A 13983-nucleotide genomic window follows, 5' to 3' on the forward strand; every position below is an offset into this window, starting at 1 on the left:
TCTCCCAAGGATGCGGTGGATGTTAGCTTGCTAATATTTGTTGCAGCTGTCAAGCTGAACATATAGTTAAATATCTTTACCCACCGGCAGTCTGGTTTATGTTGTCCCTTTACATGGTAATGGTGTTTTAGGAACATGTTCTTTTCTGCAAGAGATTTCACACTGTTGTTAACTCGTTCAACTTCAGTGCACATTTTGAGCCAGCAGAAGGGAAGTATCTCACTTGTTCTGCTGTATAGAGTGTCTTTAAAAAAAAAATGAATTGTGAAATAGACAGTCTCATCAATTTCCCCCCGTTTTCTTGGTTGCTATAGTTTGAGAAGTTAGAAATATTTTCTAATTCTATGTATTTTTTCCCTCACAAAGGCGGGCCTGGCTCTGGCAAGGGTAGCCAGTGCGAACAGTTAGCCAAGAAATATGGATTTACTCACCTGTCCACTGGTGACCTTCTCCAAAATGAGTTATCATCATTATCAGAGAGAAGTAAACTGATCAAATACATCATGGAATGTGGTGAACCTGTGCCTGGAGTAAGCAACAGTTTTATTTGGGGTCCTAATGGTTAAACAAAGGCAGTGGTAGTAGATTGTCTAAAAGGGTGGAAATGAGAGACTAGAGCTGATGATTTAAGTAAAATTAACCTGCATCTTGAGAGAGAAGTTTCCTCATTGTCAGGTCTGTGGCACTTCTTTCTCCTTTCTCTGCCAGTATTTCTTTGCATTTGAGACACAGGCAACAAATTAGTCATGAAATACAGTGAGACATATGCTGCACTATGCATTGCAAAATGTGAGAATAAGTACAGGAAACAGAAACTTGATGCCAATTTTGTAGCTTCCCATTTCAGATTCGGAGCTGGTCCTCCTGGCAGCTATTCTAATTTACAATACCTGCAGCAGTTCCCTGCAGAGCTGGCTGACATCCCAGAGCAGCGGGACTGCAGTTTAATGGTCACTATGAAGACAGAGTCCGTTGTTCCCAGCTGGACTTGACTTTTACATGGCAGGTCCACAGCCCTAACTCTTGGTGGGTCTTCAGCAAGTGCAGTTTGATCGTAGAACGTGTTTGTTAATGAAAGATACTGGGAGGTGCTGCTTGGGGGAAACTAAAAGCTGTGCCGAGTCTTGATTTTGATTGCTTTGCTCTTCAGTGTGCTTGGTTAGATGGGGTCTCTTATCACTTTCCATGTAGTGTAATTATATCAATGACGTAGCAAATGCAACCAGATTGGAAAATGCTGCACCAGTACTCCAGAGTTTCACAGGTACTAATTTTGAATCTGTGAAATATTCCCAGCTATCTAGAGGACACTTTGGGAACTCTTGGATGGTTTGCAGCACTAGACCTATGTAGCACAGCTGGACCTGAGATAATTAAAAACGGATGCCCTGCTGCCTGCAGGACAAGAAAAACACCTGCATTTACAGGACCTGCTCTTGGCAAAACAAGGCAGTTCTCAAGGGCCTAGGACTAAAGTTGGTGTAACAAACAATGTGTCAATCTTTCTTATTATTAACTAAGTTGCTCCCTTTCTTTTCAATGCAGGGTATTGTCCTAAAGCTACTGAAGGAAGCCATGATTTCCAAGTTAGGGGACACAAAAGGTTTTCTGATTGATGGGTATCCCCAAGAGCTGAAAGAAGCAGAAGAGTTTGAGAGCAAGGTAATCATATGATTGTAATGCTGTTATAACTTCTATTAAGATACAGCTGTACTTCTGATGCTGCTTGGGTCCCCATCTTTAGCTGATTGCAATGGGTACATGTAAATAGCCAAACCAACAGCATTGTGCTGTTGATCACTGAAACTTGGGCACCCCATCAATATAGTAACTCCAGCTTTTGCCCTCACCTACACAGACTCTCTAATACCAGCAGAAGTAAAAGCTGATTTTACACAAATTTAATATGAACCAGGAACAATTCACATTTAGTGGAAAGCACCATTTTTAGAATAATTTGTATAATTCTAGTGGATGGCTGCTGTACTTATTGTGAAAATCTCATCGAGCACTATTTGAGGTAGGTTCATGAAAGCACATAACTTCAGTCAGTATCTATTACCATTGAGCCAGTTCTTTTACAGCGTGCTACCACGGTGAAACAGCAAATACAGATTGTATTTTTGTGATGAGTAAGAGGTGGCATAGCCATAAAAAGAGCGTTTTGCAAGTGACTGCATAGCAGTTCAGAGAGTTATCGATTTCCTCAGTATGTGCTAAGACCTACTGAGAAGTCTCAGCTGTACATTTCTCTATCTGCAGAAAATGCCCTGTAAAACCCTATGAATGAATTTGCCAGGGTTTAGGAGAAAACTATTGGTTAGCTAGAGGAAATAGTTAAGTATATATTCAGATTACACTCCACAAACTTCCCATTCAAGTTTAAAGGGTAATAAAACTTTCATGAATCATCTGGTTTCTCCCTGAACCTTTAGCTGCTTTGGTTAATTGATTACCACAAAACCCTAGCAAGACATAGGCATCAGAAGCTGCATGAAATAATGCATGATAGAATTTGTTATAGACACCATTCACAGAATTGCCAATCTATTAGTTCCTTTACTAAAATGTGATGCACTATTAGAAAGACATTGGAGATTTTTTTCATTTTGTGTAGAAGGAGGGACTATTTCAGCAGTACTACTTTTCTGGCAGGCATACACGTCACGTCCTGTGAACACTGGTGTATGCTATAAAGCAGTATTTAAGAGATTGGAGTGTCTGGGACTGAGGCATTGCCAAGCAAACAAGTCTTGATGAATCCAGAGCAAAATCCTTTCAGCTCCTGTAGACACTGCAGAGCACTGCAGAGCCCTGGGCGCTGCCTTTGACATTTGGAGTAAAATACAAGCACAAGCTTCTCAGTAAGTCTGTGTAAGCTCAGTCTCCAGCCAGTTTTGCTCAATTCCTTTCTGTGATATAACTGTACTTTTACCTAGCCATAATTCTAGAGAAGCACATCTCTGTTCCCTCCTCAGTCTTTCTGCTAAGTGGGAAGTAAAAAAAAAAAAATTAAATTATAAGTTCCACATCAGCAGGGAGAAGATACCCAGTAAGAATAAAGACCCAATACGTTAGACTTGTTTGGCTTCCTGCAGATGTTCCCACAACACGCATTATTTAAGCTAAATTGTACCAGGAAAACGGTAACTTTAAAAAAATCCAGTCATACAAATTGCTGTAATATCTGATGACTTTTACTTTTGCAATTTTTTAACTTGGCAGAATGACATTTCTGTAACATTTTGAATTCCAGAGAACAGCAACATTGAAACTTTTAAGAGAAGCATACAGATTTTTCAAAAGCAAATAAGACCTGGTCTATCAAACAAGATACTGCTGTCTGCTCTGTGGACTCCTTTATATCCTCATTGTGAGGTGATGATATGACTGTAACTGATTAAAGGAATCATTTCGCATTTATTCTATTATAATTTAGAACAGACCACGGAGTTCCTCATGTGGAGCTGGGAGGAAAAAAACTTCACACCATCCCAGCCCAGTTATACAAAAAGGACATTTGTTTGAATCACTGTATGAGCCCACATCTTAACTTCTCGATCTAAGTCTTTTGCACTGTTTAAAACTGCCTTGTTGGCTTTTTTAATCCCTACACCCAATACTGCTGCTACTAATGGCATTTATGTTTTCTGAGCTGTGTGGAAAAAATGGATGAATAAAAGCCTGTCATTGAACTATGCAACATAATCCCTTGGCTTCAGCTGTCTCCTAGAAAGTCATTAAGGTGGTGGAAAGGTCAACATAATCCAGACATCCTCAAATGCAGAAGGCCTAGCATGGAATATTTACCTTTAGAATATTTCTTCCCTTAAGGGCTTTCAACAGTTCTAGCAATGACAATTCCAATATATCAGTCATTTAGACTTTCTTTGCTGTAGCCATTGTAAAAACATGAATTTCTGATGATCACTAGTGTGAAGAGCAGTTGTCTTTTCTCAAGAACTTCTCATTCTTTCCTAAAGGGTGTTCTCTAAATCCCTGCTAAAAAGGGAAGGAATGATAAAAAGCCTGAAAGCATCACTGAAGGATTTAATACATAACTGCATAGAAAAATTACCACATTGCTTTTCTCTGATTCTGTAACACATTTATTTTACTTGATAGAGTGGAGTTTATCCCTTTAGACTCATCCTGCAGTCGTAGTAGCCAGCATTTTTCAGATCTTATCACTTTTTCTCTGTGTATGTAGAGCACCATCAGATACAGCCTTCATCTTGAATGCTGCTAAGTGCTGCTACAAAAAGAGTTGTTTGTAAATAAGCATAACTTCTGCATAGGCAAATTCAGATGACCTTTTCAGTAGCATTTTGTTTTAAAATTATCGAGACAAAGCCAGTTTTACCAAGCCAGTGGTTTGAAAACTTGATGTTTTTCTTTGTCTCTAGATTGGGGAACCAAAACTTGTGTTCTGCCTGGACTGCTCCCCAGAAACAATGAGCAGTCGCCTTCTGCTGAGAAATCAGAGCAGTCAGCCCACTGATAATGCTGAAACCATCAAGGAAGGAATTGAAAGCTATTACCAAGCATCAAAACCTATGATTGCATACTATGAAAGGAAGACACAGTTATACAAGGTAAACTGCTTGACTTTTTAAGTTAAATTATTGCTTTTTACTTCCATCATATAAGCAATAGTTGGAAAATACTGTCACAACACCATTGATGAACTGTATTCGTTTCTGCACTTTCTAGTTTGTTCTCACCTTATGCTCCCCTGGTTTGTTTACAACTTCTACAAACTTCTGGGTTCCACAGTAGAACTTGAAAGAATAAAACCATAGATTTATCCTGCATCTGAGAACATATCCTGAATCACTACCTCACCTGCATAGAATCTCTTATTAAACATTAATGATGGAAAGCTTTTCTTTAAGTATCAGGGTTATGTCTTTATAGGAGCCTTCGGAATTAAGATGAAAGTTTATGTTAATCCAAAGCCCTTCAGTTAGATTTACAAAACTGACAGTGTATATCCCGAAATAAAACAGACCTGAACACAAGAAAGATTTTTCTGCTGATATTTTAAATGATACAGTTATATTAATTTCCGTGAATGACCTCAGTTTACACCTGCTCAGGATGTGATATTTAAAGCTTTCTTTTTATCCTCTAATCAAAACTTTAGAGAGAAATATTCCATCAGTGCAATTACCTGATGTATATGCTGGCACATCTGTGAACTCATTTACATGGGAAGTTTATAGGGTTTATATAATTTTTTCTGCTCTCTCCTGGCAAACTCTCCCTTATGTTTAGCTACAGAAAGATCTAGTCCTGCTGATCCTTCTTGTCCTAAAAGGGAAAGAATTCAATAATAGTTTCTGGAAATGTTATGGGAGCTTTTTTCTAGAGGTGGTAGCAAATATGCAAATCACAGATCCCAAACCTTTCTCCTCTACAAAGTTCCCAAAAGAGAAACATTCAGCTAATTTATGCACCAATATCCTGACCTGAGAGCAGAGTGAATGATGTAGTCCTCAGGAAAATGATACTCAAAGGAAGAGGCCTGATTTGTGTTCTTTGCTAACCCCACAATACGTACACTGAAGGCAAGCACTAGAGTAGCAGAAAAAAAAATTCCCCAATTGCTTTTCTTTTTTTAAGCTGAAGAACCATTATTTGGTTTTATTCGTATTTTCTTTGATGAGGTTCCTTGCCAACATTGCAAGGAGGTGTCTAATTAAGAATTCAGTACAATACCCAATACGCCAACACAGTGCAATGCAAAGGAAAACGGAGCTCTCTCTATCTCTTACTTCAGTGAGCTGTGCCTACCACAGCGTTTCCCTTTTTGAAGCATCAAGGAAGTGACAGCCCCAGAGAGAGAATGAAACTGCACTAAATACTTCCACATGGATTTTGCATTTATAGTCTGCCTTATTTCACTTGACCTGGACTCTCTTTATCCTTCCTTAATACTCCAGATGCAAGTTTCTGCTCCATCTCCTATGCAATTTAAAACATGCAGTCTTTTCTTGGAAGCTTATAGCTCATTAGCTCCTTAAGGGACTTGCCTAGTCCAGGAGTCAGAACTGGATATGTGCTTCGTACTCTTTACCATTAGTGTTCTTGGGAACTAGCATCGTGTGTTTGCATGTTAGGAAATAACTCGTGCATTGCTTGAACAAGGGTTACACTGTTTTTCTCACAATGTCTGTATTGTACTTGCTTCTGATGAATATCGGTGTTCAACGTGCTTCCATTTTCTGGATGGAGCTATTGGGTATGAAAGCTCTGTAAAATCTGCTTTATAAACATTATCATGTAAAATATCCTTTAAAGGTTCAAAAACATGTTCCGTTTTTCTTGAACACGGGTACTCTGTATTGCAGTGTCTACCTCATCTGCTTTTTAAGAAACTGATAAAATACACACTTGATATCAAAGATGGGATTCCATTACGGATTTAAGTAAAGAGATGTGTCCCCTCCCCAAAACCCTTATGAAGCAGACAAGTACATGTTCAGTCATTTATCAGCGTTTAGAGAACAGTGACAAAATACTCAGCAGAGGCAGGCTTTTAAAATTAAGCCTCCCAAAGCTGTCCTTGTCACCCTCAGCCAGCCTTGGGTGCTGCAGCCTGCAGCCTGGTGCCTGAGCAGAAGCAAACCTGACGTGTTTAGTATTTTTCGTTCTGATTTTAATTAGAACATGTTTTGAGCTTTGGGAATCTTTTCACACCTAAGTGGGTTTTATTACTCCAGCATTGACCAACACTGGATGAAGATGCGAATGGTGCCATAAAGATGCTGCTGCCTCTATAAATCTGCTCACCGAAAGAACTGTTTATGTGTTTCTTAATCCGTTCCAGGCAACGCCACAGAAGTTGATTTACAAATGTTGATTTAAAGACCTCTTAAAATAAGTTCTCATCTACACTAATGGATGTTTTTAAAATAACCCATGGACCTTCATGTAACTATGGACCAGAGGCTTGTGCATGCTTTTTCTCAGGCAATGCTGATGAAAGGTTTCAGGGAAGTGATGTCTTACCTGAAGGTGCTGTGTGTAGATCCAGATCAGTCTGCAATGGCCAAAAGCATCTGAAGAGAATCTGTTTAAGAAAGGAAGAGAGAAGGGTCTAAAAGAATCTTTAGTTGCCTTCTTCTGGAAAGTTACTCCTGCCCAGGCTTGGTTTTTTTAACAGTAACAGCTCTTCAGTGGAAGGCCCCTGTGAGCTTTATGTCCCTTGAGATTCCAGCCATATACTTCATCATTCAGAGAATGCTGAGATTTTAAGAGGAATGTTAAACACCACTTAACTGCCGTGAAGATTCAGTATTAACCTTTTCTAGCCAACTTATGTATGCCAGCGCACAGTGTGTGACTAAGCACCTTCAATAATTGTAGGTGAAATTTTGTAAGTGATCATGTCTTGTAGAGCTTCGCTGCAGCACACAGTCCCTGCCTTGCCACAGGTAAGAAAATCAGGTTTGTTAAATAGACTCGTTTAACAAGAAAATAGGGTTGGCATGTTGGTATTATTTGATTTCTCCATTTTAAGTGTATTTAGGGCTGGGCAAAGTTTTCCACAGATCGGGAACAGCACATGCTAATGGTGGTACATGTTCAACTCGTCCCATTCAGCCTAAAAGCTTTCAGTCCTGAAACAGGCAGATTGAATATGCAAATGTAAAATTCAGTCCTGGAAATAAGGCCAGCAAAAGTCTGCTGTGAGAATTAGCTGTTAGGTGAGGACTCAGGGGAGGAGGATCGGAGCTGTCACAACATATCAAGGTGTGCTTTAGACTACATTGTCACATTAGGTTGCTTATTCTCTGCATTTAAATGGGAGTTACAGCATGGATGGAAGGAGCCTAAAGAGCACAGCAGGGCCAGAAAAACTCAAGTCCGACTTAGCTTCCTCTGCAGTCAGTAGGAATTCTCTTTGCTTTACTTGCACAGAAGAGACAAACGTATATGGTTGTAACAGCTTGCCCATTTTGATCAATGAGAATTTTGTGACCTTCTCTAAACCTAGATTATTGTGCATCCATGCGTTCCTAAATAACTAATATGATGTTTGGAAATGGAATGTTTTTCCATTCCATTGACCTTTGAACAAGAACAGTGACCTGACAAAGCTGCCAAAAGATCAGGACTCGTTTTTAACAAGTTCCCCTATGACCAAGATTACCTGTCAGTGCTTTTGCTCAGCAGTGGAAGCATGGAAGGTGCAGGTGAAACACCTGTGAACCTGACAGGAATAAACAATGGTCATTCTTTCAGTGCCCCAGCTGAGATGAAGAACAGTGATGGAACTCCTGGGTATGTATTTACAAGGGAAGATAAACTGGCTGATGAATGGCAGTGTCCTCTGCTCACTTTTCTGCTAAGGCAGTAAGTTTCTTGTGTTCTGGAAGGTAAAGTAGTTGTAACAATAAGTTATAAATTTTCCAATTAAATTTTTAAAACTCATAGTTTCAGGATATAGTTTAATATTCCATTATTTCTTTCATCATTACAGAACACCCACCTGCCCCTAGGGACACCAAGGGGGTGCTTTTTAACAGAGACCTTGCACTGGGACTTAGTCCCATGCAGGGACTAAGCCACTAATCACAGAAACAACAGCTCCAAGCTGCCTGATTCTGTGGGAATCAGATGTTCCAGATGAATGAAATCAAATGAAACAAAAAGCACCAAGGTAGCTGCAGTAAGCAGGTAGATACTAAGGGTTTAAAATCTATTTCTCGGTGATTTTCACGACAGCTGCACCAGAAAATGCATCTTAAAATTTAGCAGGCACCTACTTGTCTTTTAACATGGCTAAATGTAAATACCCTAGAATATGTGTCCCTCTGTCAATTGAGAAGAAAGAGAGAAAAAAAACCCAGATTGTTTCTAATATCTGACTCATCCTTTAAAGATTTCTTCAAATGACAGCATGTAGGAGGGTAACAAGTAATGGAGAACAATGCATTGGTAGTCAAGCAAGACAAAACTGATCCTACCTAGCTAAAGTAAGATACCCAGTAGGTGTCTTAAATACAGGTTCCTTATTCAAGGTAATTTGAGAATAAGGGCAAGAGACACAGCTACAGGCTGGGCAGAGAAGAGATTCAGAGCAGCCCTGTGGAGAAGGACTTGGGTGTGCTGGTCGATGAGAAAATGAACATGAGCCAGCTTCAGTGTGCACTTGCAGCCCAGAAAGCCAACCGTATCCTGGGCTGCATCAAAAGGAGCGTGACCAGCAGGTCGAAGGAGGTGATCCTGCCCCTTTATTCTGCTCTCATGAGACCTCACTTGGAGTATTGTGTACAGTTCTGGTGTCCTCAACATAAAAAGGACATGGATCTGTTGGAACAAGTCCAGAGGAGGGCCACGAGAATGATCAGGGCACTGGAGCACCTCCCATATGAAGATAGGCTGAGAAAGTTGGGGCTGTTCAGCCTGGAGAAGAGAAGGCTGTGTGGAGACCTCATAGCAGCCTTCCAGTATCTGAAGGGGGCTTATAGGGATGCTGGGGATGGATTCTTCATTAGGACTGTAGTGGTAGGACAAGGGGTAATGGGTTAAAACAAACAGGGGAAGTTTAGATTGGATATAAGGAGGAAGTTCTTTCCTGTTAGGGTGGTGAGGCACTGAAATAGGTTGTCCAGGGAGGTTGTGAATGCTTCATCCCTGGCAGTGTTCAAGGCTAGGTTGGACAAGGCCTTGGGTGATATGGTTTAGAGCGAGGTGTCCCTGCCCATGGCAGGGGGATTGGAACTTGATGATCTTAAGGTCCTTTCCAACCCTAACTGTTCTATGATTCTATAATAAATAAGTAAGGCAGTCCAGAGCAGAGGATTTCAGGGATGTCGAGAAACCTCTGTGTCAGATCACATGATTAGCCTATGAAGCTCAACCAAAATGCGTGTTTCTTTATTTCTTCTTATTCCAGTGGTGTTCTACTGTTTCTTTCTAAAATCAGTTGAACTCACATGCTGGGTAAGCAGCAGTTATTGTCCATACTGCTATGAAAGAATAAGAGACCATCCACCCTCCCACCATCTTCCACTTCTGAGCCTTCTCATACTGATCCCCTGTTAGAAATGTCTCAGGGGAGGGGCAAATGTGTAATTTTCCATTTAGAGGAGGGAGAATCAATGGTACTGGTGATAGCAGGTATGTAATTTACTGCTGTCTTTTGAAAGGTTGTCAGAGAATCATTAACCCTGGTAGGGAAGTAGGTGTGGAACAAAGGAACAAGTGTTTCTGTGTCACACCCCCTTGGTGGCTTGTGACCCATAAGATGTAGAAAGATACATCAGAAACATTAGCAGGGGATTAGAGATAAAACAGCAGTAAATTCACGCAAATAGGTATCAGGCAGTTTCCACTGGGTTTCCAGACAGCTTGCTCCATTGCTCCAAGAACCAGGACAGTCTCAAAGAGGTTTTTAACACCCTTTTAGCGGCAAAGGTATAAACGTTAGTGACAACACAGCTGAACTTGATCTGAATTTATCCCAGAATCTCAGTGTGTCTGAACGCAGTGGTCCTCAGCCATCCTCTACAGACACTCAGGTTTTCCTCATTGGCAGTATGCATTTAGGGTTCTCAATCCCAAAACCTACAACAAATGGAGATTTAATGACTGAAAAGTTAATTGGCTGATTTGATGCCAGAAGGAGCAACATTGCACTCTGGAGATGATTAGTCCAGTCATTTTCCACATGAGCTCATTAAATTTCTCTGTGTTTGAAGTTACCTGAAGCCACAAGTGGCAAAAAAGCAGAAGCACTATGGAAAACTGTATCTGGATCTTGCTTTTATGAGGCAAGAGTAGCCTTGAATAACCTTGAAAACAGTTCTAATTTATGAAATTTGCTGTAATCTGAGAATGAGAAATACAGTTGTTTTCTCCTGGAGCTGCAGAGAGCACCATTGAATTACTGTGGCACTGGCTGTGAATTATTGTCACATTAAGTTAGTTTTGTGCCATGACTTTAAGTTAGTTTTATGAATTGGACCTTTGTTATTTAGGAGGCCAGCATGAGAAGCACTGGTGCTGTCACACTTACCCGTATTTTACCGTGGCAGTTTGGAAGTCAGTGTTCCAGCCAGCCATAAAGGGTGGCAATTTCCACTCTTACAAACCCAGTTCTTCATCAGAACTGCCTAGACCTAGACCCGAGTATCAGACCCAGCTCTGGGTGAGGTCACCGAAAAGCCAGCAGCAATCAGCTGTTCTGAGGAGGTCAGATCAGTGCACATGTATTTATGGCATAAAGAGATAATAAAAATACATATTAAGACAAGAGAGCTTTGAAATGGCTATGGCCTTCGCCCTGTGTGTAGTATATTTCCTGTGGGACAGCAATATGAAAAAAGGTGTCTTTGCAGTTGAGACAGGAAAAACAAGCTGGTTTATGGCAGCAGAGATGGGAGTTGCTAGTTTTATTGTAACTGGAGAAGGTGGACATTTGGTCCAGAATGGCTCACCATTCCTCTTTTCTCTTTGCTACTCATAAGTAACCCTCTCCTGAACCCCTCGTTTCCGTGGCCCAGAAAGCTTCTGAGAGATGTGCAGCCCTTGTTTGAGAACTGACCTTTCTAAGGCACCACCTGCTTCACAAACTATTCCAGCACAGGCGTACTTCACCTTTACCTAAAGCAGCAAGCACGCATGTGACAGAGAGCAAGAGAAGCCAGAGAAGCCACTGAAAGCTTGCCAGGCAGGAGAGGGCAGCTGAGCTCAGGCTGTAGGATACCCCTGCAGTGAGTCCAGCAGGTCTGGACCCAGTTGGGCAAGCTCCTTAAAGGCCAGCCAGGCTGGCCATTCCCAGTGCTGGAACTGCTGCGTGTGGAGGCAGGCTGCCTGGATGTGCCAACACTTCCAACAGGATGCAACAAGGGACCAAACCTCACAGCATCTGCGGATGCCACCAAGAGCGAAACCAAGCTATGGAGTGTGAATGCAATCCCTTGCTGGATCTCTGCAAGGAGCAGCTGCTGACTCCCACACAAGACTTGGCACTGTGGGACTTAAATGTACATGGAGTGCAGTCAGACTGTACAGGCTGCAAGCCAACACCGTGTCTAGAGGAACTGCACGGCCTATTTCAGAAACATATTTCTTGGAGTTAGAAACTCCTCTTAGTCTCCTGCAATAGTCAATACTATTCATGTTATTAATGGTATGATACCAAAGTTACTCTATTAGTTTTCTTTCAGAGGGTATTAAATGTTCAAATAGTTTCTAAGTATCTTTTGAAACTGTTCTTTTTATCAGAGGTGTAATTTCACTTTAAAACATGAGTGCTAAGGAGAACGAGCTTAAGCTCCCTCATTTGATTCATGAACTTTGCTCCAGGCGATGGAGCCTACAGAAACTTCTCACATAAATCTGTGGAAACAGTGAATAACTGGGTTTATGGAAGCTGCTTCTCTGCATTGGAATGCTTATAACATGAAACACAACCACCTTTATTTTATATTGGAACATTTTTTGGTGCCAGTGTTTAGAATCTGAGATAATTCTTTGTATCTTAATCAAAACTGATGTATTTTGCCTGCTCCACAGGTTGATGCAGAAAGAACACAAGAGGAGGTTTTTCTGGACATCCGCAAGACCATTGACTCTTTTCTCAACAAGCAAGAGGCAGCATTTTGTTATCCTGCAGAAACGCAGTAACTGTGTTCGCAGCCTCACTCACGGGCACTTGACAGTCATGACTAAAATGCTGTTCAAAGCAATACTGCTTTCTCAAGCTGGATTCGTGCATGTGGTATGTTCTTTTAGGTGAAATCTTTTTTCCTCTGTTCCGACAGCACACTCAATGGAGTGGTTTGTGTGCTAACTCTAAGAACCACCTTGTTTCATTGGCTGTTTGCTCTTCACGAGTTTAAAGCAGCATGAACAGCAGCTCTGGTTGGTATCGCATTCGTTTGATTGGAAATCAGACAGTGCCTGGCAGGCAGCGAGCTCCTCAATCACCTCACTTGCCATTTAGCGTATTAACGTTGCTGCATACAAGTTTCCCATTGGTTACTACTTTAATTAGCAGTATTAATTTTAATGGTGTCACTTGGCTCATTCTTGGGCTTCAGAGACCAAAACCTGTTCTATGTTACATGCAGCTGTGAGACAGCTGGAATCAGTCAAGCTAGAGGTTAAAATAAACTTTTCCCATGTCCCCAGAACACTGTATTGCAACAAGAAGCAGAAAAATTAACTGAAGGTGAAGACACTATTAAATACCATGGAAGCCTGTCAATCCATTACTATGGAGCAGACACCGTTTCTGGGACAACTTGTCTTGTGCTGAGAATTGTAAGATATTATAAATGACAACTTCCCGGTTTTGTGAGCTGAGGTGAAAATGATGATTGTATTGTGTAGTTAAATGTGCAATCTGGTAACTGCCCATATCAACAGCAGTTTTACTGTATTAAGTCTACGTATAAAGTTGACTATGAGAAAGAATGTATGAAGATTTCTTTAAATCCTACATGGGAACTATTTCAATTGCAAAACTCAGATCATGTTGTCTTGTACTGGCATTGCCAAAACCTGGGGGGAGGGGGGGGGAATAAAAAGATAACAAAATAGGAAACCATTATGGGTGATTGGGTTCATTTTGCTTGTACCTTTAGTAAGCCATTTATCTGTAATATTTGCAAAGAAGTCTGTAATAGTCACATCGTATTTCTGTTCAGTTAACCAAAGTATTGTGGTTTCTTTGGTATACTGATAGCTAAATAAAAGCTTGTTCAACATTCCTGTGAAGTAACTGCATCCTCGTACTGGATCTACTGGACGAACTCACAGCTGAAGTGGGCTGCATGACTGCTCTTACTGTCAATGTTGTACTTTATGCGGCAGATTTGTATTTTTGAAGTTACCTTTCTTGTAATGAAAACATAATGCAAATAAAACGTACAAAAAGGAGGAGTAATGATTTCTGTTACAGTATACGTGGATTTAATCCTTTTCAAAGCACAGTACAGGACTTGAAAATAGCGCTCAAATTGG

At 40.8% G+C, this 13983-nt stretch overlaps 1 protein-coding gene across 1 annotated transcript in view; it reads left to right on the top strand.

Moving 5' to 3' along the window:
- AK5 (adenylate kinase 5) overlaps window positions 1-13896 on the top strand; it is a 90819-nt gene extending 76923 nt beyond the window's left edge. The window contains exons 11-14 of the mRNA XM_061345122.1: window positions 367-530; window positions 1546-1662; window positions 4407-4595; window positions 12532-13896. Of these exons, the coding sequence (XP_061201106.1) occupies window positions 367-530; window positions 1546-1662; window positions 4407-4595; window positions 12532-12642 (581 nt within the window). The 3' untranslated portion in view covers window positions 12643-13896. The remainder of the gene's footprint in view (window positions 1-366; window positions 531-1545; window positions 1663-4406; window positions 4596-12531) is intronic.
- Window positions 13897-13983: the final 87 nt, after the last annotated feature.

Source organism: Neopsephotus bourkii, unplaced genomic scaffold (genome assembly GCF_033783945.1).
Source record: "Neopsephotus bourkii isolate Nb327-2 ecotype Australia unplaced genomic scaffold, CSIRO-AGI_Nbou_v1 NB_234, whole genome shotgun sequence".
NCBI classification, from domain to species: Eukaryota; Metazoa; Chordata; class Aves; order Psittaciformes; family Psittacidae; genus Neopsephotus; species Neopsephotus bourkii.